The sequence below is a fragment of the Haemaphysalis longicornis genome, unplaced genomic scaffold (genome assembly GCF_048455015.1).
Source record: "Haemaphysalis longicornis isolate Haplotype H1 unplaced genomic scaffold, Haemaphysalis longicornis Haplotype H1 scaffold_2, whole genome shotgun sequence".
NCBI lineage: Eukaryota > Metazoa > Arthropoda > Arachnida > Ixodida > Ixodidae > Haemaphysalis > Haemaphysalis longicornis.
In genome coordinates, this window is record NW_027526295.1 from 265,612,999 (window position 1) to 265,638,996 (window position 25,998).

General features: G+C 46.0%; 1 protein-coding gene across 1 annotated transcript; it reads left to right on the forward strand.

Annotated features, from left to right (window-relative positions):
- The first annotated feature begins 7,797 nt into the window (after positions 1-7,797).
- LOC144170643 (katanin p60 ATPase-containing subunit A-like 2) lies at positions 7,798-24,620 on the forward strand. The gene is made up of 16 exons (XM_077700571.1): positions 7,798-7,978; positions 8,439-8,496; positions 8,557-8,627; positions 8,720-8,880; positions 8,976-9,015; positions 11,839-11,974; positions 12,598-12,660; positions 14,007-14,102; positions 18,082-18,180; positions 18,747-18,810; positions 19,424-19,542; positions 19,655-19,749; positions 20,557-20,664; positions 21,285-21,465; positions 21,705-21,807; positions 22,528-24,620. Exons 2-16 carry the CDS (start codon positions 8,443-8,445, stop codon positions 22,671-22,673), a joined length of 1,536 nt encoding a protein of 511 aa, XP_077556697.1. The 5' UTR covers positions 7,798-7,978; positions 8,439-8,442; the 3' UTR covers positions 22,674-24,620.
- The last annotated feature ends 1,378 nt before the right edge of the window (positions 24,621-25,998 follow it).

Here is a 25,998-nt window from a genome sequence, read left to right on the forward strand (position 1 = left end):
AACAACGACAACCCAACACCTTCGAAACACGGGCCTCCATGATGATGATGATGAAGAAGATAATGGTGATGATGATGATGATGATATTTGCCTGTTTTCTTTCTATGATTGCTAATGATATCACATGTGTCACAAGCTAATGACGTGTCATCATACCGAAGAAACTAATATATCTATGTTTTATACTCTTCGTTTAATTCTAGCCATGCTGTTACTCCAGACTCAAGATAATTTTTACTCTGTCAGAGGTGGTACCTGTACTAGGCCATATTCCCCTCTCTGCATTTGGTCTACCAGCATTCTAATCTCCTTGTAGTCGTCTCAACAGCCTTAAAGTTAAACCCCGCTGTGTTACTCTTAAATCCGAGGGATTCTGGAAGCCGAATATTTCCCTCATGTAGATTTGGATGTATACACTCACATTGCGACGCTGTGTGACGCATAGTTGGTTTCTTTTCCGCAGACCACGCATACCCGATCTTTTTGTGTATAGTTCACCACAAGGGTCTTAGTTCTTAAAGGGTGTTGGGAGCCCGTTTCACCCTTTTTCTTGAATCTCAACACCCTGTTCCTAGATCTACACCCTTCCCTTTTTATAAAAAAGTGGAAAAAGGCGTGTTGATCAACTTCAACACCCTTGGTTTCTCTTAGGGTATTGAAAAGGTGTGGAAAGGGTGCTCAGCTGTTCACTGAATCAGGCCATGCATGCATGTGTAATTGCACTGTAAAGAACAAGACATCGCCTCATACCCTCCTCACTCGTAAGAGATGTTCAAAAAGAAAAAAAAAATTTCGCCTAGCACACATGCTGTGGGCCTGTCCACAGGCGTCAACGTTAGGTCGCAAAATCGCTTGTGTGAAACAATGGGAGACCGTATTGCTCAGCTTGGACCCAGCGGATCAAGTCTGGGCCATTCAGCTAGACAAAGACGCTGCCAGAGCCCAAGGGCTCCTGGCCGACGTCTAGGATAACTGGCTGTCACGCAATAACGTTCTCTCTCTCTCTCTCTCTCTCTCTCTCTCTCTCTCTCTCTCTCTCTCTCTCTCTCTCTCTCTCTCTCTCTCTCTCTCTCTCTCTCTCTCGTCTGGAATGATCGCTCGTTTCCATATACAGTGTGCCCCATGCCCCAAGTTTGGCTTTGGCACGTGAAATATCAATTTAAACCTTAAAAATAAAAAAGAACTACAGTTGTGTATCGAAAAGGGTGTTGAAAGACTGCAACACGCTAGGCTTTCAGTAGGGTACAAAAAACTCAGTAAACTCCGCTTGTACAAAAAGTTATGTCTACCCGTGTAAACGGGTATGAAATACCTCCAAAGTTGGCGCTCTTTTCTTACAGCCTCTTTCTTGCACCCTTTCTTGTTACACCGTTTTTCGTGCGAAGGAAAGTTGAACATCCACCTGAATCAGTGGCGTAGCCAGGGGGGGGCTGACCGGGCTTCAGCCCCCCCCCGAAATTTTTCCGGCCGTCGCCGGGCTGCCTGTATGCCTGGTACCTCGTCTGTGAACAAAGCTGCATATCCTTTGAAAGTGCCTCTAATAGAAGCATTCACGACTCAATGTCTGCCCTATGCAAGGGTATTTACACAAAACCACGGCCAGACTCGACTATTTTTCCGCGCTGCAGAAAGGGAGTCGAGTCCGGCCGTGACAAAATGAAGCGCCTGAAGGGTGCGAACCGCTGAGGGATGATTGCGGAGGGGGCAGCGCCGAAAGCCACGGCGCCTTCAGGTGAGCTCAGCGCACGGGACGACAAAGGCATGCGTTGTGTCCCTTTGTGCGAGACATGTGGCAACACAGAGAATAATAGGCCGGCTGAGTCGTTCTCAGCAGAGGAGATTGACTCGGCCAAGGAAGCAAGGAGTGGTCCGCACTAACTCGCGGCGAAAAAAACAAGAGGGACCTCCGGTCATTGATGGTTGAAGACGTATACGATGCAGGCCCGAAAGGGAACAGAGGATCTTTGTATGTTAAGCAGAACAACGTGCAAGCGGCGGTGGCTGACCACGGCCGCTCCATCTCCTAGAAAAGGGGAGATCAAGCGGCCGTGGGCACACATTCAAGACTCGTGCAAGGTAACTGAAGAATGCGATGAGGCTATGTAATGGATGAAACATGCAGTTTAGCTGGATTAATGTCGCGCGCGGACAGAGGGCCTTTGCGAATGAGACACACAGCAAGGTATACCCCTCTTCCTCGCGTCAGCCCTTCATTATTCCTTTTTCACGTTTCTGTCGAGCCCGGGAGGGTTTTGTTGGAGTGGGCTCAGATTGCGCGCACTGAGTGTCCCCTTCCGACGGCGATGTTGCGACAATCAATTTCACCCCTGCGATTAGGCAGCTTTGTTCGGCGGTATTCTCCCCTAACCTAGGAAACTGGAGAGCGGCGGGTCTACAAAAAAGGCGCGCTGCAGCTCCCCGAGCCAGTCCCAGACTTTATCCTAAATGTGAAGACACAGCGGTCACCAGCCCTGCCACAGGCAAACGACGTCGCGAGAGTAACAACGATCAGATGGCCATATTCTACTTCGATCACAACTAAAGCCCCCCCATTGCGTCCACGGCCGCTTTTTCCCTGGACGGCGGCTGCCCAGAGCAGTGTATATTAAGGGCCTGAAACACAACGGCAATATGCCGCGAGGATAGAAGCGCCACTGGTTTTGAGAAGCTCATGTTCCAAGTGCCAACACCCAAAAGAGGCCCCGAATTGTAAGTCATTTTCTTCCAGTGAGTAATCCTTCCATGATCACTGATGTCTTTTGGCGATGGAGGTTGCATTGTACGTTAAGTTGTGCAGTGTAGATCAGTTATGCATTCTTTGATATTTAAATAATCATTTCTTTATATTTACACGATGCCCCAGTACCTTGTGTCTGCGAGCTAAAACTGTGTATTTCGTTTTATTTCGAATGCAGTATTTGCGTTTGAATTGGTGGTTAAAAGCGCCCACGGTGGAGCGGATAGGTGATTTTAATGAGGGAAAACGTAAATTCAACTCCTGTAAACGCCTAAATATTTTATTATGCACGAAGTTGGAGAGGGTTACTCAGAGTGTATCGGGACAGCGTTAGTATCAGTACATGAAGAGTGAAAAATATATTTGTTCTGGCTTCAGTTTTAATAGTTTGCTTTTACTGGGACGAAACTCCATGTGAGGTAGCCGCTGTCGCATTGTGTGCGCGTTATCGGGAATTTCGTTACCGCGTTTCATATCTACGCGTGCATGGACTGCTACACCCAGTTTTAAACCCATAGCAGCGTGCACAGCGCAAATGAAGAACCTTCGTACTGGTGGCGAAGAAACAAACGTGCCTTTCTGGTAGAATTTTCCTTTAACTCTTCCTGGCCTTCTTTGAAGTTCTGTGGACGCAGGAGTATCGTTCTTTGAAGGCTCAATCGGTCGTGCAAGACAACAAAATTTCCTAATTAAATAAACGGGCTACAGACAGCACGCCCTCTCAAGAGCACCAGCACACCTCCGCCCTCCTCCTCCCCTCACGCCCCCCCCGCATACACACATACGGGTGCGCGCTGTTGTCTATCTTTCTGAATCCACAACTGCTACGTATACATTCTAAAATGTGGCATGAAGGGCATTTTGAGCAATCGTCAGCATTTATTAAGTTCCGCTTGTTCCGCTTTGGTGTGGACTAATCCTGTCATGTTCATGTAATTTTCGCCCTTAACAGCACTGTTATTGCGCATGATGTCTGTGTGTTTAGGGTTGATATTTGTTAAAAAATATTGCTAGAGATATAATGCTTATTGTAGGTATATTTCATAGCCTCTCATTTTTTTAAAGATAAGACCTGCGCTACACCTAATGCAAGTGCATAGATGCAATGTATACTGCACAGAATGAGCTCCATTGGCCTGACACTGGCCGCTACTGTGCGGGCGTTGAATGCAAAACATTTTATTTTTCGTTTTGGACACGGACGACTAAATAAAAAAATCTAACTCTTACGGCCTACGTCATTTTATTGCGGATGTCACACTCATCATCCTCCACATGTTGAAATAAAGCCAGTAATTGCATGAAACTATGGCCGTTTAATGCAATGCCTGCACATGGTTCCCGTGCGTGCAATGTACGTCCCATATCACGGGCAGAGATTTGTACCACGTGGTCTGCGGATTTGCGCCCAGTTTACAACTTCAGCTGGCACAAATACAACCATAATCAACACCAATATCATGAGGGAACCTTAAAGTGCCTTTTAAAGACAAAATACAACCTTGTTCAATTGAATAGCAACTAGCCTTTGGTAACTCGCACAGCTCCATTCCAATCACAGGCGTTTTTTCAACCGAAGCAACGCAACATATGTAAAAAAATTTCTAATTTAGCGCTGCAATGAAGTGATATCGGCAGGAGTGGTATATATATAGGCTAGCACTAAAACATAGTTATGAGTGTGTTAACTGCACGTTATAATTCAAATGATAAGATCAATGGAGGCCCCTCTACAATCGCCCAATCATGTTCCTTGGCGGTGACCTAAGTCGTTGGGCGCCAATCGTACCAACAGGATCCTGAACTGTCATAGTGAAATCGCCGCTGGAAAGTGGGCGGGGATTCGCCATTGCTTCAAACGTTTAATTTAAAGGGGTCCTGAAATACCTTCCGCCGATGCATGGATGTACATGTACCCAAATAAAGCAATGTATTTGCAATCTCCTCCCGCAAGAATTATGTTAGAGCGATGAGTATTAGCTGAGAAATCGTAAATCAAAAACCGCGCATTATCGTCGCTCCGCGTTTCCTCCTCCTTTCGACTTACTCTCCGCTGTTGACGGCGCGCGAGACTTGCCTCCCATGATGCTGCGCTCCGCAGAGGTGACGTACTTCCGCTATTGTCGTCTGCTACGGGCAAGCTTTGTTGACACCATGAATCATGCACTCCGCTCAAGGCTGGAAAAGCGAACGAAAAATCTGGCCGCATGTATGCGGCGGCCTGGCCTTGCCGTTTCGCGGTGTACGTTGCTGGCGGCACATGACTTTTTATCGGCGGCGAACTCGCAGCCGCACGGGGAGGGTCGTTCGCTCTAAAGTCCCTCGATCGGCGTTTATCGAGGGACTTTAGTGCGCTCGTTCCCTTGATGCACCGCGCACTGTTTATCCAAAAAGCGCCGTATCAGATGTGGCCCCGCTGGTGCCGGGTCTTATTTTGCGGCGGTGGTAATTCCTGCCGGCGGCATGTGAAAAAGTCGTATTAAACTGATACAGAACCCGTGCACAAAACGCTTCAATCATGTGACCAGTTCAGCTTGGGGCGACGCGTGGTGGAGAGCGGCAACGTTGGCAAAACATTCTCCGCCGCGGCTCTGAGCTTTCTAGCGCTGGAGCGAGCGCCTTTCTTTGACAATCTCAAACATCGGTTGCCTTGGCAACAAGGCACAAACCGCTTAGAAGTCAGTTACGGTTCCGTGATCCCGGTTCAGCTCGGGGCCCCACCTCGCGACATGTGGGCACTGCAGGCGTATCATTCATTCCCATTGGGAAGTGCGAGATGCGTTTTGCATTACAGGAGGTGATGGTGTGTGTGTTGTGGACGCCTTTGTTTCGCGATGAAATGCGCCGCTGTGCTTCTGCGGGTGGATAGTGCTTCCCATGGTCTGGATTATCTTTCTCGAGCGACGTACGACTCAACCTCGCATGGGGTATGTGCAGTGTGCGTGGCTAGAAGCCATCGGCTTGTGCGCCAGAGTTAAGTGACTTGCTGTTCGTCCCCGCAAAGCGCGCGCGAGGTGAGTACCGAATTTACGATGGGCAGGAGGCAACCCATCCTCTGTCAATCGTGGTTCAGACTTTCAACGCATGTTGTGACGTTGTGTTCGTTAGAAACGCATCTCTGGATTGTTTTGAAGTTGAATAAAATGTATGCGTCAAACCCGGGCATTCGGCTCGGGGCGTTCTCTGCGATTGCACGAAAGAAGTGCCACGGGGCTTCAACGCTTTCTTTATGGAACGTACTCAGGTAACAGAATATCAATGTCGTGTTATGGCCGTGTTGCATTCAATACAAACGGTTAAGCGTTTGTTTTACACTTGTTTCGTTTGTCGTAAAATGCACTCCGGCACTCCGCTGGCAGATAAGCCGGTGAGCCGACGCTGAGCAGACGACTCATCTCTTTGCCGGAAGTGCGTGAAAAAGCCGCCCAATAGCAGGGTGTCTAGCTCATGACGAACATCTGGGAATCGATGATGTAGACATGTGAAGATGGCGGCGTCCAAAAACACGAAGGAAAGGGTGAGAAAAAAACGACAAACTTTGCAACAAAAGTGTGAGCTTTCCGCTGCGCGTAAAAGAGTAATACCTGGCACAGAGGCCGTTGACGACCCAATCTAACGGTTGCGCTAGTTCATTTAGTGTGCTCAAAATGCCTTTCAGGGCCCCTTTAATATATCGAATATTCCTTAGAAGTTTGCGATAAACTGGTATCATTGTTATCGGGGCAAGGCAGACGTTTTAATGAACCAGACATGTATTTTATCTTCATAGCCTTTAAGGGCGCTTGCAAACTACCGCACTTTTTTTTCTTCTGGGGGGAAGGGGGGGGGGAGAACAACTTTAGCCCCCCCCGAACAAAAATCCTGGCTACGCGCCTGACCTGAATGCAGCCATGCGGCTACAAAGGAAAGCTATACAGCTCCCTCAGAAACTTCGCAGTTGAAGAAAAATTCGTCCTGGTCCAGGATCCGAACCCGCGACCACCGCTTAACCGGAGCAGTCACTACCAACTGAGCTAACCAGGAGGCTAGTCGTTTGTAGCGCGAGAGCGAAGTGATCAACAACTCGAAGTAATGAATAGGTGTTAATCGACCTAAACGATTTACACCTGTCCATTACTTACCTGTCCAAAGGAACAGGGAATAGGGGGGGGGGGGGAGGAGGGGTCAGCACCGGTGGCGGGGGGGGGGGGGGGGGGGGGAGGAGGGGTCAGCACCGGTGGCGGGGGGGGGGGGGGGGGCCTGAAACGCCGGAGGGGGCTCACCCTCCCCCCCGCCTAGTCGGCGCCTATGGCTGAGCCCCATGGGAGGGTAGGCGATGACCGCGTTCGGCTGTAGCGGCAGAGAATAGTACAGTGCTGTAGGCGTTAATTCGCTACGCACCAAAATAGGCTAGGGGCGCTTTTGCAACTGATCTCACGGTCAGCCTCCGCACGCGAAATTTTGCTTTGTGAAAGAGGATGCAAACAACGCATTGTCACGCAACGCTTCACCCCCGCCGCCCCCCCCCCCCTATATTTCGCTCTCCCAACGAACACAAGCATTTACGGGTAAATTCCAGACTGGAAAGAAGCTCATGGTGCCATCTCTCCTGGTCTGTACTATATACTTCGTGGTGGGTCTATAATTAGACCCACCACGAAGTAGTGGTACGAGGCACTTTTTGCAATTATTTAAATCATTGCGAGGTGCTTTGTGAGTCGTGTAGACTCGGCGCGTCGACCGTGCTTTAATTTTTTTTTTTTTTCGTGCCGGCGAGCTCTCCTGCTCAAGAGAAGATCTCTCTCTATCTCTCTCTCGCTCTCTCTGTTTAAATTCATCATTCTCCGGAACAAAGCCGGCGGAAATTTCGTTTCTTGCATTCCCGTACTAGAAATCTGGGTGAGGGATAATCGATAACTTCGTGCATACTTTGAAATTCCCGCCATGAGCTGTGAACCAAAGCACAATCAATTAGCCTAACGACGCTTTAAAGTATCGTTTTATTTAATTTGGTCTCGGATCCTTTGCCAGATTCGTAAACGATGCGCACGCTAATTATAGTGCCTAGAGTTTTTTTTCTCTTCTTTTTTGTGTGGCTCGGGCTCGGGATCCAGGATGGTGCTGTGCGGATTCGGCTCGTGAAAGCAAGCTCTGTATGATCATGGCGCTGCAACCGGGCGATCAGCTGGGCTGCGAAATTTGTGTCCAGCCGGCGATGCGTTGTTGATCGCCTTCAATCAGACCTTCTCAAGCCATAAGCAGGTATGCTCCTCGGTATTAAAGTGGCTCATGCTTTTCTGCAGAAAAAGGGAAGCTGCGAGGGTTTTTCGGGTAGCTTAGCGCCTTCAATCAACGCTGTCAAAAGCGTTCGTGCGGGCGGTATTATTGGCTTCACGCTCTTGCGATCAATTGTTCTATTTATAATTCCGTGGACAGGCGCTGCTGACCATCCCGCCAATAACATCCACGCAGCGTAATGACACTTGCGCTGTTCCACTTCTGGAGGCCATAAAATGGGAAAACAGCAGCGTCGGTCGTTGCGCCAGTACCTTCGCTCAGTGTTTCTTCGCTGCGACCAAAGGTTGTCTGCTCGGGCATGAAGGCATGCCGTTCGGCTCTTTCATGGAGCCTAGGACCGCGAAACTTTCTTATACTATGAGGTGCGCATTCTGCAATTGCTGTGTATACCACATATTTTGCTTCCTTTTCGTTTTCCCTGCAGGAAAATGGCAGAATCTAAAACCGCGAAGTCTTTCGTGGCCGGTCATCTGAACGACACCGTAAGTGCTCTGGTGCCCAACACCAGCGGGGAAAATTTACCATATCTTGTATGCCAACAGGAAGAGCAGAAGTCAGCCATACGGAAACGAAACCTCCTGGTCTTGATTCTGCATTACCTCCAGCATCAAGGGTAAGGAGCATGAGAATGTGTGGCTTGTAGTGGAAATCAAGCGACAGCTGCTTAAATACTTCAACTTCGTTTTTTCTCTTCTTACAAAAAAGGCTGATGACAACTGCAGAAAGCCTCAAGACTGAGTCAACATTGAAGCTGGAGCAGTATGTTTTGTGTGACAACGTTGACCTCGAGCTTATCCTACAAGAGTATGAAACATTCCAGTTTGTCAAATTCAGGAAGCAACCGCATATCACTCGCAAAGTGGAAGGTTAGTTGTAGGGGCCACTTTCCGCTCACCCTTTCTGCTTCCATCTTGCCGACACCATGCTGACCGTAATTTTTTTCCTCTTTCGTTGCATGTAGACAGTGGATCACAGAACCTGTCCAAGTCTACACGGGGCCAGTGAGTATTCAAACCAGGGGCGGTATTCTCGAGTTTTGTCCCTTTTGCGTCCCTTTCAAAAGTGTCCCTTTTGGCGAGCCCTGATTGGCTAAAAGCAAACAACCGGAAGTGACGTAACGCAAGCGCAACAAACCTACTGCCAACGCCCACTGCTTAACCGGAAGTACGTCACCATGAAAGGGACTCAAAAGGGACGTTTTCAAAAGGGACAGTTACGAGAATACCGCCCCAGATGCAAGTTTCGTAATACTACATTTAGTCACCGGCTTGAGACTTTAGTATGCTGCTGAGCACAAGAATGTGAGGTCAATTTCGATGGTGTGGTGGCTGTTTTTCTGGCTGAGGGAAAAAACAAAGAAGCCCCATGTCGTGAGATTCTGGTGCGTGTTGAAGAACCTCAGGTAGCATAAATTAACTGGTATATGTACTCATATCTGAGGTGTAGTTTCAGTGCATAAAACCCCATTGCAGGTTATAAACTTGATGACGGACTGCTGTTATCCTTGAGGGATGTTGTAGACAATCAGGCATTGTTTCAACACATCATTTCCTCCCTGTTTAAGCTCTTCTAGCAGCTGCTAGAGCTTCAGTCAGCACTTACAGAACTAAAAAAAAAAAAAAACGCGTTATGAATTGATGGTGACTAATGTCGTACACTCATCACTTTGAAACTATTTAATCTTGCACAAAAACTGCAGTGCTATTTTTTTGTGTGCAAAATCAGAGTGAGTGCAGCTGCTCTTTGCTGTGTGCATCATTTAGTAGACGTCTTTATTTCATTTTATGTGCAAGGCTTTAGAATACTGAGTATACCATATACCGTAATATCCGCACCCACATTTTGAGTCCGCCCCCCCCCAAAAAAAAAAAGAAATCCTGGCGTATTGCTCGCAGGAAAGGCAGCACCAAAGCTACTGCTAAAGCAACACATCACATACCATGTAGGCAGAAAAAGCGTATACTTATCAAGTAGAATACACTAACTGCAAAGCGAAGGCCACAATGAACTAATAAAATTCAGTTGTTAGATTGCGCTCGTCCTTGTTTTTTCTTCCTTGTCCTTGTATGTTTTGTGCAATCGCTGCCATGGAAGGCTTAGTCAGTGTTACTGCGTAGGAGCTTCACAGCACAACGCGCGTTGCCGTGAAGCGGCCCTAAGAGAAAACCCCCCCATATTATCCGCAACCACTACTTTGCTACTGAAATCTTCATATTTTTTTTGCGGGTTATATGCGCGGAAATACGGTATTAAAAACACTCACAAATTGTGCAGTACAAACTACAGCTATCATTGCATGTTTGCTGTCATCCACATCTACTCCCATGTACTTGAGTTGTTATACTGTCAATAATGTACTTGAACAGGAATGCTAATTGTAGCTGTGAATGTTTTAAGAGTAGCTACTTCCACAAAATTCGTATAGGCGTTTAAAGAGGCTATGCAGACAAAATACAAGTTTGCTTTATTAGAAAGATTTCATGTTTTGTAGTGCCTCAGCGCTTGTCCGGAAGTAAACGATGCTTTAATTCGCTGGCAAATTAATCAAGTTAAGTTAAAATTTTGATTCTCCCTCCATATCCTGTATTTTCGTGGTGTCTGCAACGATATCAAATGTGCTAGGGAGCCTTGTTTACCGTTAGTCAATCTAGTTGGCGCCACCATACCACTGGTCCGTTTTCTTCCTATGTTTTTGACCGTATTTGTACCTGGCTTGTTTTTGTTAAGGTAGAAAATAATCGTTTCGTGAAACATGGTGTTCGCTCGATGAATGCAGTCACGTAAGACACATTTGCTTATGCCAATCGGCCAGTGTTGTCTGGGACTACCCAAAGCGCTGCAGTGCTGTACAGCTAAAACAGCATAGTTCGCGTAGTACCAACAGCAGTACGCATAGGTACTTCTATGTTTACGTGTACTTTTGTAACTTTCACTGTTTACAAATATGTAGGGTAGAAGACGAGAAACACAGACAAGTAGACACACACGGCGCTAAACAGCGCCGTGTGTGTTTACTTGTTTGTGTCGCTCGTCTTCTGCGCTACATATTTGTAAGGACCCGCCGCGGTAGCTCAGTGGCTAAGGCGTTGCGCTGCTGAGCACGAGGTCGCGGGTTCGATTCCCGGCCGCGGCGGCCGCTTTTCTGATGGAGGCGAAAAGCAAAAACGCCCGTGTGTACGATATTTCGGCGCACGATAAAGATCCCCAGGTGGTCAAAATTAATCCGGAGCCCTCCACTACGGCGCGCCTCATCGCCTGCGTTGCGTCGGCGCGTTAAACGCCACAATCAATCAATTACATATTTGTAAGTTATGAACCAACAAGCCCAAATTTCCACGCTACTTTCACTGTTTACCCCACCATTGTTACTGCTATAAAAAGAATGTGCCTTAAATGCAAGCGCAAATAGTTCATTCGGCAAGCTTATAAGCCCTGCTAATCGCAGAGCTGTCACGTGTGATATCATAGGTTCTGTTGCGGGAAATGAGCTAGTGGGTCGCATGACCATTCTCTTTTTTCCTAAATTATGTAGCTTATTTGAGCGAAGGTTACGTTAAAAGTGGGGTCAGTGTGATTCTCAGATGAGGCAATCTTTCGAATGAACCATACTTGTGTTTTGTCTGCATGACCCCTTAAAGGAAGAAAGTTGGGCTAATTGGTGTTTGCTTAGCTTCAACGGGGTACCAGTGCCAGAAGGAAAATGTGGCATGAGGAGAGCTGACGGGATGTACACTAGATAGATGACTCTACTTCGGACTGGAAAAGCTCGTTAGAGATGTAGAAGCCAGTCAAATGACCCGACTACTGGGATCATGGCTTTCCAGCTCGACCCATGGGCATGCAACACAAACGTCGAGCAACGGAGGCGGCTCATTTTGCAGCACCTTTCGGATACGCTCGCTCCACCGAACAAGCAGCGATGAGAAGCACAAGTCTGACTCCCAGCTTTCTAAAGGAAAGGTGAGCTGCGATTTGACTGCTTGCTTCCGCCTAGGATTTCACTCATTCATTCCTGCTCTCTTGCACCCATTATGCGAGATGTTCGTGTCTTTGTGCATGTGTCAGACGGGGAACTCAGTATATCAATTGGTCTTTTAAGTATTCATTCTCCCCTGAAAATTTCAGTGATGTTTGGCCCAGTGGGCATTGAAAATTGCTGGTGTGGCATGGTACAATATCATCACACTTATCGGAAGCACGGATGATTAGGCTAGTTGGTTTAACAACACTTAAAGGTGAAATGCGCAAATAACTGTGACATAAAAAACACAATCGCTTGCCCTGTCCATACCTGTTCTTCCTGCTTTGTATATCTACGTCTTGCATGTATCAATAGCCACAAAATATTCAAAGGAATTAAAATTTTTATGTGCATAAAAAAGCTCGCGCAATTTTGTCATTGTAAATGATCAAGGTCGATTGGTCCATAATTTATCTTTGCGAGATTCCCTAGTATCTTTTATTGCATTCTAAGGAACAAATAGACGTTTCTAAGATGCATTCTAAGGAACAAATAGAACAAACTGTACTCCATGAAATGATAGCAGTAACCATTGTTTTCTGTTTCTCTGCCCATGCAACAGTTTGTCTCCGAGAGCACCTTTCGGCCAGAAAACATCACCATCGACCGACGCCTTGGCATACAGGTCGGTGCCCTATTCCATATGCATGAGAGTGCACCAACAGTTCGCCTATGGCACCTAAGAAGCCATGGTAAAATGAGTGGCAGCTCCCATTATATGCTTGCACACATATTGCTGCTCGTGCCACCCTGGCTTTTGTGGCAGTGCAAAACTGCCCTCATGACAGCTGAAACATTGTTTAAGTCCGGCTGCCCATTCCATCGCGATGCAGTTCAGCGGTGTCCCCACCATTCTCCCAGGTACAGCAGCTTGGTGGTAGGAGCATTTCACTGCTGATCACAGTTATAAAAGTTCAGTTTCCACCTGCTGAAGCTATATTAGACTTAAGGAAGCTGCACTTAAAACCTTGCTTAGACGTACCAGTAGGCTCAAAACCTTGCTGCATGGTACTTAGACTTACGAAAGCTCCACTTTGGCAAGTATTAAAGCCCGCGTGTTTTTTGGGAACAAGAGGCCCCGGATTCAATTAACTCTGTACGCTTTGAGCAGTGAAGTGCGACTTTGCGGACAGCAGTGTGGAGTTGTCTTCCCAAAGCACATTTTAGTGACTTGTCCTGTATAGTTGATGAATGCAATGGGAATTCCCAGATCATCATTTGAGGGTCCCAATTTAATGTACCTATGTAAAACAAGACATTGTTTCTTCATTTCGTTCTGCTTAATTCCATCCTTCATGCAATTTGCTTGCAGTGAAAAATGTCAGCTATGTCACTTGATTTTCTTCAATCTTTTCTTCATGAGGTTTTGTGGCCTGGTTGGGTTACTGAGCTGGGCTTGGGCCGACATCAGGGGTTTATGCAGAATTTCGATTTTGGGGGGGGGGGGGTGTCGAAGTCCTTCTGGGGGGGGTGTTGGGGGGGTGTTAGGGGGGTGTGTATAAATCCCTGGCCGACATTTGTGCGACATCTAAACATGGGAATGTGACACGACAGCTAGTAGTGGGAGAAAAGGCATTGTTGGGCTGTAAAGTGTGCAAACGCTGCTTGCTCACCACTCCAGATGGCTCACGGGGCTTCTGTAACCTGATTTTTTTTTGTATTGTTGTGGTCCCTAAATGAATTAAAAAACGTAAATAAAAGTTGGGGGAAAACTTGCACCACCAAGCTATTGCAGACATTCTAATTGAAAATAAACAAACAGGGGCTCCGATGCCCATAAAAATCTTGTCGAAATAGAGAGAAAGACTTAGCGAAAGAAAGAGAAAGGAAAATAAAAAAAATGCAGACACATTTGCGCATGAATAACCCACACATGCATAAACCCCTTCATTCCTTGGAGTATCTCAAGCATTGCTCTCCCCATTTTGTTGGCCTGTATAACCTTAGGTGTCTTGTGTTGTGTGCACACAGATCTGCACACCAGGAGCGCCCCAGCTCAAGCTCCCTCAAGCCATGGGGGCCACCCTGGGCAGTGAGTGGTTCAACCTCGTCGACATCATATCAAAGGTACGGCAAGCGCGCTGCCGCGGTTCCACACTAGAAGGAAAAAAGGAAAGGCTGCTGCTGATAATTTTGTACCTGTAGGTTATCTTGGCATATTGTCATGAGGCAGAAGGTTGCGGGCTTCCACCATCGATCACGGAACTCTGCGTTGGCCGTCAAATACTCCGCACCTCTCCAAGATTTCGCGAGGTGGGCTCAAGGAAAATATGACTTATTTACACTACTTACAATCAGCGCTGGGGGTAGCAGAATACTATAATGCCCACAAGTTGAAATGTTCGTCGTCATTTTCTCGAAAGGCAGCCCCGCAATACATAGCCGTAGCCGGAAGTCTGTGAACCGTCTCATGGCAATATGTAGACTGGCATCGTACATGCATTTGCCCTATTTTGGGGCAGTCAAGCAGGAGCACCCAAATGTGTCACCAAAAACTTGATAAGTGAGCAGGGAGGTGGTATTTGTTTCTAGTAATGTGAAGAAACAACAAAATTCAAAGCATGTTCCAGGACCTCGTTAAGCTGTAGTTAAGCTTAATATGTAGGTGCATGCATCTGAATCTGTGGCTACATTTGTGACATTGTTTCCGGGCCTTGCTACTGTTTTGTGCTGAAGAGCACGAGGTCGCGGGTTCGATTCCCGGCCGCGGCGGCCGCTTTTCTGATGGAGGCGAAAAGCAAAAACGCCCGTGTGTACGAGATTTTGGCGCACGATAAAGATCCCCAGGTGGTCAAAATTAATCCGGAGCCCTCCACTACGGCGCGCCTCATCGCCTGCGTTGCGTCGGCGCGTTAAACCCTAGAATCAATCAATCAATCATGTTTTGTGCTGAAGTAACAGCCCCCTTTCCCATGGCTGTTCATGGCTTTGCTGCACTTGATCATTCTAAAGGGATGAAATTTTGTTCATGTGAGTTGACCTTGCAGCTTTACAAATGTCAGAACTAGGGCTCCGGGTAAAACACTTGCCGCTGAAATTTCGTACAATTTGGATTTATCGGATAAACACTGATTTTAGAGCACACGGCCAAAAAAAAGGACAATCGAATTTCCGACTTCAAGATATCCATCAAGTTTTCAACATCACTGGCCGTTTCCACTTTTCGGTAATAACTATGAATGGCCACCAGTCCCACAAAACGGCTCCTTTGTCCTCTTTGAAGACCAGTGCACTTGTCTAAACCGATTGGGTTGGACACAAAAAGTTTCTGCGACATCACGTGCCACGACATTCCTGCCTTTTCACTATTTTTGCATTTCTCAGGTTGGGTGCACAGTTACAGTCATTTATATAAAACGAGAAATGTGACAATGTCCCCCTTCTTATCTCACCAGCATGTTCGCGAAAGCAGTCGAAACCCAAATGCTAAGTTTCAGCTGCCCCGCACATTTGAAACCTATAAGCCGATTTTCAAGTCTGCGTGTCTTCAAATTGACGACACAAGCCAGCTCATGAAAGGTTTTGCAAACTTCCAGAGCTATGAAATAAGTAACACTGTTGGACCCCTCTCGTTTCGGATAGTTCACACTGAACAGCGGCCAGTGCTTTCTCGCTGCTCGCTGAGGCTTTTCACTCTACCTATTTCTAGAGCAGTTGATGAAAGGGTATTTTCTATGCTGAGAATCATAAATGTGAAGGAGCATGCTTCCATCAGCCGCAAAAATCTCGTAAAGTATGCTAGCGTGTATTACAACAAGCTTTAAGGTTGTAACAGGAGAAAAGTACATGGCTATTCGTGCTTGTGTACATATATGTGTCTGCCATTCAAACCTTTGAGACAATAAAAATTTGCTCTGAGCATTCTGAGGTATTCATGCTCAGATATCATTTCACGTATGATTTGGAGTATTTAAAATAGAACGGAATAAAATCTGAATTCAGAGAATTGGATATTCACAATTGTAAAAAAAAAACACCAAAATTTCGCTGAAAAATAACCTCCGAAAAACACCCTCCGAATTCTGCCAAATATAAACTCCAAAAGCCCTAGTTATAACGCAGCATGCAAATAGTGCAATGTGAACACCCAGCTGTGACCATCTTATCCCTGGCAGTTTATCGTCTTTCTTGAGTACCGTATTTTCCGGTGTATAAGTCGCGGTATTTTTCTCAAATTTTCGTTGGTGCGTCTTATCCACCGGGGCGACTTATGTATGGAATAAATCTGGTTCGTGGCGGCCGCGCGTGGCCAGCGCACATTGAGAGACAGCTCTATGGTGTAAATCAATCTCAAGCCTACCGGTACGGCATTTCTCATAGCCCATATGTCGCTTCGGGACGTTGCACCAAAGAATTTGCAGCTTTTCCTAGTCAAAAACAATGATAATGGCCTGCGACAACCACGCGCCACTTAAGGCCATGCGCAGTAACTACAGTTAAGAATAAATTCAAAGTAAGATCAAACTGGGTTGCAAAAACAAAATAAAAACTTCCGTCCGCCATGACACCTTTATTGCGCTGATTTACGACAGCACGCAAGAGACGCGCGACGTTTCGAGAGGTGGCCAAATGGGTCTCCGACTCTTGGGACTCCATTTCTACAAAAACAGTTGTAGCCGGGTTGATAAAGGCCGGAGTAAAACGGTCCGCGTGTGGTAACGATGTTGGCGAAGAAGACATCAGAGAGTCGGAGGACGACAGTGATGCCCCGGTGGAACTCCCACTGAAGATATTGAATTATTTGTTAGCGAGTCTGAGGAAAAAGACTTCGATGGTTTTGCCTAAACGCCGTCTCTATATGCCATCTATGTGTATCAATAAACCATTTTTGAGAAGTTAGTTCCGTCTAGACTTTGGATGTTATATGCCCGTGTCTATGGGCAGCGGCCACCGCAACCATGTACTTTCGCCGCACTTTCTAACGATCTGATTCACTATGAGTTTACCTAATGAACAAGTGCGTCTTATGTACCGGTGCGACTCATATATGTTTTTTTCGGAAAAACTGTCATTTTGAGGGGGGTGCGACTTATCCAAAGGTGCGACTTATAGACCGGAAAATACGGTATGTCGTGGCTTAATGCTTGATTTTTTTGTGGCACAATCTGGGTAACTAAGAAATGTGTCACTGCTGTGGGCTTAAAGGGGCCATGCAGAGCAGACAAAATGCAAGTTTGGTTCATTCGAAAGATCGCCTCGTTAGAACAACACTGACATGAATTTTAACACAAACTTCACTCAAATGAGCTGTATAATTAGGAAAAAAGAGAATGGCCATGCAACCCACTGGCTCAGATCCCGCCCTAGAACCTATGACGTATTATGGGAAGTTGTGCAATAAGCTGCGGCCGGCAAAATCTAACACAAATTAAGCAGGGTTATAAGCTTGTAGAGTGAGCTGTTTGTGCTTAAATTGATGCATATTCTTTTTATAGCAGTAAGAATGGTGAGGTAAACAATGGAAGTTACGAACTCGCACGTAAACACAGAAGCACCACTGCGCACTGCGCGCACTATGCTGGTTATAGCTGTGTAGCCGTACGGCGCCTTGAGCTTACACTGGCCAGCTGGCATAAGCGACATTTTCTTCTGTGACTTTGTTTGTCAAGCATACCCAGTGTTTCAAGACACAAGTGCTATAAACCGTAGCAAACATTATCCAGGCACAAATCCGTTCAGAAACAAAGTGAGGGTGTACAGCGGCTCCTATGGTGGTGCCCTTTAGGAGGACTGACAGCAAACAAGGCATTCCACTGTTCACTGCAGCCCTAATGCACATGCTTACATTCGCTTGAGTACTTGTCCTGAGTACGTCATCGCAGATGTCACGAAACACATGATTCAACGGGAGAATCAAAGTTATGGCTTAAATTGCTTAATTTCTCAGTGAATAAAGCATCATTTGGTGCCGGACAAGCACAGGAGGCACTGTAAAACACCAAATCTTTCGAATAAAACAAACTTTTATTTTGTCTGGATGGGCCCTTTAACGAAGACGCGCAATAGAATGTGCTAACACACTTGTTTCGCTTTTCATTCCTTTCAGGATGTTTATGTCGACAGTCCAAATGTTCACTGGAATGACATAGTTGGCCTGGAGTCAGCGAAGCGGCTCATCAAGGAAGCTCTAATTTACCCAATGAAGGTCAGCTTTGTGCTCTATATATTACTCACAATTTAATTGTTTGCAAAGAACCTAGTGAAATTGAAGTTTATCACTTTGGTTTGCAGTAATAGTCATTCATGTTGTTTACATGCACAGACGCACAGAAAGGAAAGTTAAATATTAGCTCTCACTTTTCATCACTCATGAAAGAGATGTGCTTCATATTAAAAAAAACTGTCCTGTCGTGAACTACATTGTTGCACACTAGACGTGCACTCGATCTTTCATTTCATTTCATTTTCATTTCACTTTATTTTCAATTCCAACATGATAGTTCAAAAGACTGCTTGGACCCATAGCCGGAGGCTAGTGGCTGCTTCTATGGTTCCATTCAGGCTAGTGCTAGGCTGTGACCTCAGAGTTTGCCTGTCTCGTGCCACTGCTCTGGGCTGGACAGTCAGTCACCAAATGTATAGACTTTGCAGTTGCAGCTAGCAGCTGGTAAAGGAGGGCTGTGATGGTGCTGCTAGTGTGATCGGATGTCACCAGGGGGCACCGCCACCGTTAACCTGCTGCTGCCTTTGTTGTCGTTACACGCTGCTTAGTATCCAGACATCTTTTCTGGAATAATGGGTCCATGGAAAGGACTGCTGCTGTTTGGACCACCAGGTGGCTTTTCTACACTACATCTCTCCCTGTGTGTGCTGTGTGCCTGCTGCGCGATTGACTCCCCTGCAGGTTGTTGATAAGTGTGGGCAATGGTGGGGTACACAGTGATAAAAATTGCTCGTGGCTGCCTGCATTGGATATTGTAGCGGTGCTTTTGTAAGCGTACTATCCGTGGCACATATCTCGCAACAGAAGTGATACATAACAAGGCACATATCTGATAGCTGCTTCCACCCTTTTTTGTTTATTTGTTTGTTTGTTTTTTTGCTCGTACAGTTGGCTACCAATAATATTTTTCTCTGGACTGCTGTGGCCCTCTTGATTTTAGCACTCCTCTGAAGGGTTAAAGGAGCGCTGGCAAGAATTTTTTTTATATGTTATGGTGTGCTTAGCGCAGCGGTTTAAAAGTGCTGCTTTCAGCTGAAGTACTCCTGGTGATTTCGATTAAACAAATGCTTTAAAGGGCAAATGGCACACTTTTAATTTTGCACACTAAAAATTGAGCTTTTCCTTGCCGGGCAAGTGATCACATGACATGCTCGCTGCGTAAATCGAGCAGTGACGAGAGCAAAGTGTTTAGGCAGCTCCAGTGACGATTCTCTCCCTCTCTCAGGGACTGGGAAGACCCTACTTGCCAAAGCTGTGGCCACGGAGTGCAAGACGACCTTCTTCAACATCACGGCATCCACGCTGGTCAGCAAGTGGCGAGGCGAGTCGGAGAAGCTAGTCAGGGTGCGTGGGCCCTTGCCTGCTGGGCTTGCTCTCTGGCAGGGTGGTAGCGGAAGGCACATCCGTTCTCGCTCCACCCTGTGCACTGGTTCAGTTTGGCCCTTCTGCTGCGCAGGTGCTCTTTGAAATGGCCCGGCACAACTCACCTGCGACCATATTCTTAGATGAGCTCGACGCACTGGTGGGTGCCAAAGGGGGTCTCGCAAACAGGTATGCCTTTTTTGTCCTCAGGGCAATTGCATTGATTGTTCCCTTTCTTTGCTCTCTTAAGTTCTGAAAATCTGCCAAAAAATTAATTTTCTGTATTAATTTTATTTGCAGTCCACACGTCCCAAAGAATTTACCTGCGAAATATTATAGCTGTACCATAAGTATTTACACACTGTCACCCTTTGAAGTCGCCTAAATGACTATTTTTGTCTATGTTGCCAAATTTCAAGCCCTGTTTTCTCTGAACCAATTTTTCCCCCATGAGGTCAACTGTAAGGTACAATATCTTGGGATGTACTGGTTAGATTTGTATCATTTTTGCTGCATTTGAAGGCTTATAAACTGAACAGTGCAATAAAATGACAAAAATGCACAATTTATTTTTGCTAGCACAATTTTTTATGCAGTTTATTTTACGAAAATATTTGCAATTGATGACCTGACATTTAATAAGTTTACAGTGATTGTAGAAACAATTCTAAAATTGCTTCTTTGGTATAGTTGCACTCCCTGGTCTTTCTAGAGCACAAAGGGATAAAAAGTATTCGAGTATCTCAAATAGATAATGAAAGAATTGCCACTACCCTGAAGTTACACCACATAGATGAAAACTGACTGCATATTTGTGCTACACATGTTAAAATACACTTAATGTGGAAATCTCAAGCCAATCGGTTAAAAAATAACAAAAATCTCCTCAAGACCAGTGTCCCCACTTAACCGCTTCAATAAAAAAATGGCCGAGAAGCGCCATTACTCTTTCACCGCACACACTTTGCAAGTGACCGCTTCTCTCCTGATTGGCAGTGAGAATGAGGCCAGCCGTCGCATGAAAAGTGAGCTGCTGATCCAGATGGATGGACTGAGCAACTCCAAGGACCACGTGTTCGTCTTGGCCACTTCTAATTCTCCATGGTGAGCTACTAGCCTTTCCTCCTAGTGCTACATTTTGCTCAGTGCTTAATTGCAGGCAGGCTGTAGTACATCATGGGAAAAATTGAGCTGGGCATGGATACTTTTGAAGGCTTTTTAGGAAGCACCGCGCCTGTCTACAGCATTGTTTCTTGTAACTACTGTAAGAGCCGCAGGTGATTTGTAGGAAGCTCAGTGAGGACTTCTTTCTCGCATCTTTTGTTGTTGCCTTGCTTGGTGGTGTCAACACAATTGGCCTACCATAACTCAAACCCACGGGGCAACATAACAGTTGCTTTGATTTTTGTACGTGACATAGTGTTCTATCTTTCTCATTGTTTTCTGTACAGGTTTCACCAGTTTTTGTTTAAAACAAAGCAAACCCAGCTTGGCAGGCTCTGGCTACTCATTTGCATATAAAATGTTTGAACTACTTCGTATTTATACTTCAATGCATTGTAAAATGTGATTCTAGCTTAGTAATAAAAGAACAGCTCTGCAAAAATTTAATTTGTAAGCAGTTGCGCTCATGAAAGCTGTTCCACCCATGCACCTTCAGCTGTTCCATGCTTCAAGGAAAGAGGACGATAAAGGAAGTGTCCCCTGTCTCCCCTCTTTGTCAGGGACTTGGACCATGCGGTTCTTCGGCGCCTGGAGAAGCGCATCCTGGTTCCGCTGCCTAACAAGGAGGCTCGGGCCTCCCTGTTCCACAAGTTCCTCGAAGGGGGGCAGAGCACCAAGAGCGGGGGACGCCGGGAGAGCTGCTTCGTGGCCGCCGACATCGACTACGGCATGGTCAGCGAGGTGCGGTACAACTGGTCCCTTTCTCTCCCCAAATCACCCCGCAGCCTTGTGTCGTCCTAGTGAAAAAGCATGCTCTTATATCTCCTGTGCCACGTGTTGGCTGGTTACATCTGCACGATTGACCCGAACACCCTTTTCAAGCCACTGCCTTCTAGTGTTCTGCACGCTTCAGTGGGCTCATATGTCACGGTCACCGTGTTGAGGGCCGCTCCCTTACACCTGCCCCCTTCCACCAACAGGCGTCGGAAGGCTATTCAGGATCGGACATCAAGGTGGCCTGCAAGGAAGCAGTCATGAGGTCCCTGCGCCAAGCGCTTGAGGCTGCCGAGTGCTGTGATAATGGTGAGTCCTGGAGACAATGTGCCGTGGGGGTTCCGGCAGTTTTGTTTATTTCCCCTCCCCCAATGTGCTAAGAGTTTACCTTCGTATTGTCTAGTTCTATTTCTTTCCAATTTGTCATTGTTGACTGCCCAGATATGCTCCAGAGCAGATGTGTATTTTTTTTTTTTCGCCTATACAATTTTTATTCTAGACTGTCAAATAAAAGAAATTAATAGTCACTCTCAAGCTACAATTTGAAAGTCTGACATCATCCAAAGACTCACTAACGCTAATGTCATAGCACAAATCAACTGTGGATACAGCTAAATCATAAAATGTCACTTTTGTATGCACAAAGGGCAAAATTCAAATCATCTGGGCCATTGTTGAAGCCTTTGCTCTCATCATGCGCTTGATCGCACATTATTCCAGCCAGGCTGCATTTATCCAGCTCAGATCTGTGGAGCTCTGTGAAGCCGAGCTGTTACGAGAGTGATGATAATGCAGCCCTGTAACAGTTTGATACTTCTAAGGCACTGCAGCAAGGATTCAAGCAACATAAAAAAAATTCAATTTTCGAATTGTTTTCCTGCTCTATGTGGACATTGTGCTTTCTCTAGTTCTGGTTACTTTCCAGTTGAAATTAAAGCTTTGTCACTCAGTTCTGACCCGAACATCATCCTCTGCCTCCTTTTTGATGTAGTGTAGGTGTAGGTTGAACGTGTGCTGTGTAAATTGCAGAGGCAGACGGGACGGACCGTATCATCCCTGAACCGGTGTCGACGCAAGACATCCTGGATGCCATTGAGCAGACAAAGCCCACGGGCAGGCTGCTGGCAGCGAAATTTGAAACCTGGCATCAGGAGTACGGCTCGTCGCTCTCGTAATGCGCACCTCCCCCCCTCCCCCACACTGCTTTTCAAAGTTTGCAGAGCTTCTAGCCACAACTGTCTTGTGCCCACACCTGTTGCACTGTTCTGACCCTCAAGAAAACTGTGAGGTGCAAGCGAAGGGGGCGTTATACCCATATAACAAAAAGAACTAAACTTATCGGGAACAATACAGCATGTTTCGGAAACCACTTGATGAGCTTAGGTCCATCGCATCACCTTTGCAAGATAAGAGTCACTTCGTGCTACAGTATTCATAACTGTGTGACTTGCAGTTGAAAGTGCAGCCTAGTGGTACGAGTACTCAAGATTCACGTCTTCTGTCCTTGAGATGACAGGCTAGCTTCATATCTTAGGTTCTTCTGGTCTAGTCATAGTTAAGTTAGTGTTACTAGCATTTCATACCTGTGCTTGCTTTGGTGCAAATGTAATTTCTTGGGTCATTATTTTCCCAGGTACTGATTCTGCTGGAAAGAATGGTACCAACATAATTTGCTGAAGGCTTACCTCTAAAAACAAAGAAGTAGTGGACCATGGCCTGTACCTTGTATGGAAGCCATGACGGACGTGTTCCTGTAATTGCATACGGATTAGCCAAATGCAGACTGCAAACATGTTGCATAACCATAAGGCCGGTAGGTAGTCTGCACCCAAACTGATATTACTGCATCACTGTTTAAAAAAATGCAGTACAGCTAGCACCAAAATCGTTTGTCATCCTTAAATCTTGGGCAGTAGTGAAAGATTGGTAGTTGTGCAACAAGGCATGATTTCGTTCTTTCAGGGGCTAAAGGATTCAGAAATGGCTATTAGTACCAACTTTTCGATTATTGTAAAAAGCTGTGTGATCTTTTCAGCTGGCTCCCACTGCAGTGTTGTGGTATGTGCAATACCATATGTGCTACATTAGCTGACAGCGTAGCAAGCAATTCATCAGAATGCGGGGTTTTTTTGTTTAAAGTCTAGATCCGACTGTGACAGAAGCTATCTGCTTCGAGCTGGCAGCATCATGTGAGGCCTTTTCTAAGGTTTTGCAAGGATGGCTTCGAGGCGAAGGAAACCTGCCACATACCACCCCATCAAAGCCAAATGTTTGCATTTCTTCTTAGCTTGCACTGTTATAGTCATCACAAACACCACGCGTTCGAGGCCAAGTGACAAGGTGTAGGATACTCATGATCGAATCGCCTGTGGTTACAAACTATGTTGTTGTGTAGGGCTCTTAGGCCATGCAGTGCACAAAATGATCTGGGCTTGGGCTGTGGTGCCCTGCAAACCCCAGACTACCGAAGGCCCAAGTGACCCAGTCTTTTGAAAGCATGTGGTCATGCACATGCAGTGCTGAACCCTAAAGGCACGGTTGTAGATATGGCATACTATGCAGAATTTGTTGTTGCACGTACCAGCAGGGTTAATACATAAGTGCCAGGAAATTTGAAGATCTTTTCCTTTTTCCCCAATTCACAAAGCCTAAACTTGGATATCTAGCAATGTCTTCTGAGTTGAAATTTTGAGAGCAAAGTAAATGAGGGAGTAAGAGGAATGTCGACCACTGGCAAAGTAATCTCGGGAAGCTTTACAAGCAAGTGGGTGGCCCAGGCATTCTTTGGATCTGCTACATTGCACTCAATTCTTCTTTTTTTATTATTATTAATTTTTTTTTTCATTTAGGTCCTTGCGTGTTCATATCTGTGGTCCCAATGTCTCATTTATGTGGTGCCACTTGCTGATCATCCCGGTTTGCCTGTATTACCTCGATGTAACAAGCTACCAAATGTATTACACTCTGTTGTCCGTTCTCGGGAGTGTTTCATGCACTAGGGCTGCAAAATTAACACATCTTGAACAGCACCGACTTGGTACTGTGAAATTGGTAGATAGTATGGTTGGTGCATAATAAGTTTGAGGAGTATTTCACTTTTCTCAGAACTGCCTTTACCTTCAGTTTTTTTTTTTTTTTTTTTTTTTTTTTTTTTTGGGGGGGGGGTTTGACATAATGGGGCTATCGCAGACAAATAGCTGGCACCCATCCAAAACCTTGCTGCTCAAACAGCCTGGGGTTCACCCATGCAAGCAACACTTTCAAACGTTGGGACAACACTCAACACTGCTGTCAAAACCTCTGTGCAGGGTTCTTCCTCTTTTTTTTCTCTCTTAGTGCGAGAACTGGAGAAATTGTTTGCATGCCTACCGTAACTCATAGCTGGGAAACCGAAATGGGCTTTATGCTAATATAAGCACGAATTGGTTGGTTCCTGCAATGAACCGTGTTGCTGCAATCGTTTGCTGGTTAAAAAAGGCTGCAGTCCTCAACAAAGTCATGCTAGCGGGTTGTAGTAATTGTTGCTGGGCCTTTTGAGACAATTTTTGATGCTTGCTTCGGGCTGGCATGTTGTTGACAAAGCGGGGATGCGGGGAAGTGAGGCTGCGGTACCCTTTCAACGTCCCGACGTGCTGCATCCTCCTGGTTGCTGAAAAAAGCCAGCGTGTCGTTTGATACGGAAATTTCCATGTTTGTGATACAAACGTAGGATGTGCATTTCGCAGTGTAGCTTTAGATGTGACACCCCTCATATCACCACTGCACAGTTGCAATGCAAGAGCCCTCACGTTGTGTCGCAGTGTGAAGTCCTCTGGGTGTCAGTGTTCAAGTAGTCGTTTTTTTTTCCCCAAATATATTTTGTAAGTGGGGCACTCAGCTCATGAAAGCCTCTTACATTTTATCAAAGGCACAAGTGTTCTTTTCTTTGCACACTTGTGTTGTACACTTTTACAATTTCTGGCAAAACCCTCATAAGTGTTGAAGTGTGTATTTGGTGTACAAACCACTTTGTTGTACAGGTAATAAAACGTTTTGCACCCATGGTGACGTGTCTACCCTCCTCTGCAGTGTAATGCATTGGGAGGTTATCAAAGTAATGCACTAGCCATTACTTATATAACACTTTTATTGCATCCATATTCGTGTTTCCCGATACAAGATATGCGCATTGGAGATAGTTGGCCCTTAATTCGCACCAATTGTAAAAATCTGCTCATAGAAACCCTGTTTAGTATGAAAGTGTACACTTAAGAACCGTAAAAAAAAAAGCACTTGGTCTGTGCTGCATACAGATCCACATCATCTGAAATGGCTGTCAAAAGTTTTGGTACTTGCAACACACCAGCAGAGGGCATCACAAACTGCCACAGGAAGCCATAGCCTCTATAACGTCAGCATGCCAAAAGACATTGCCCTATGTGCGTTGCGACAAGTACAACTGTTGCTATTCGAGCCCTGCATGTTACCACAGGGACGATTTCATCATGAACAGTAAAATCT

Coding starts and splice junctions, on each gene's coding strand:
- LOC144170643 (XM_077700571.1), top strand. CDS start 8,443: ATGGCAGAATCTAAAACCGCGAAGTCTTTCGTGGCCGGTCATCTGAAC. Junction 12,661..14,006: donor ACCGACGCCTTGGCATACAG/GTCGGTGCCCTA, acceptor GTGTGCACACAG/ATCTGCACACCAGGAGCGCC. Junction 19,543..19,654: donor AGTCGGAGAAGCTAGTCAGG/GTGCGTGGGCCC, acceptor TCTGCTGCGCAG/GTGCTCTTTGAAATGGCCCG.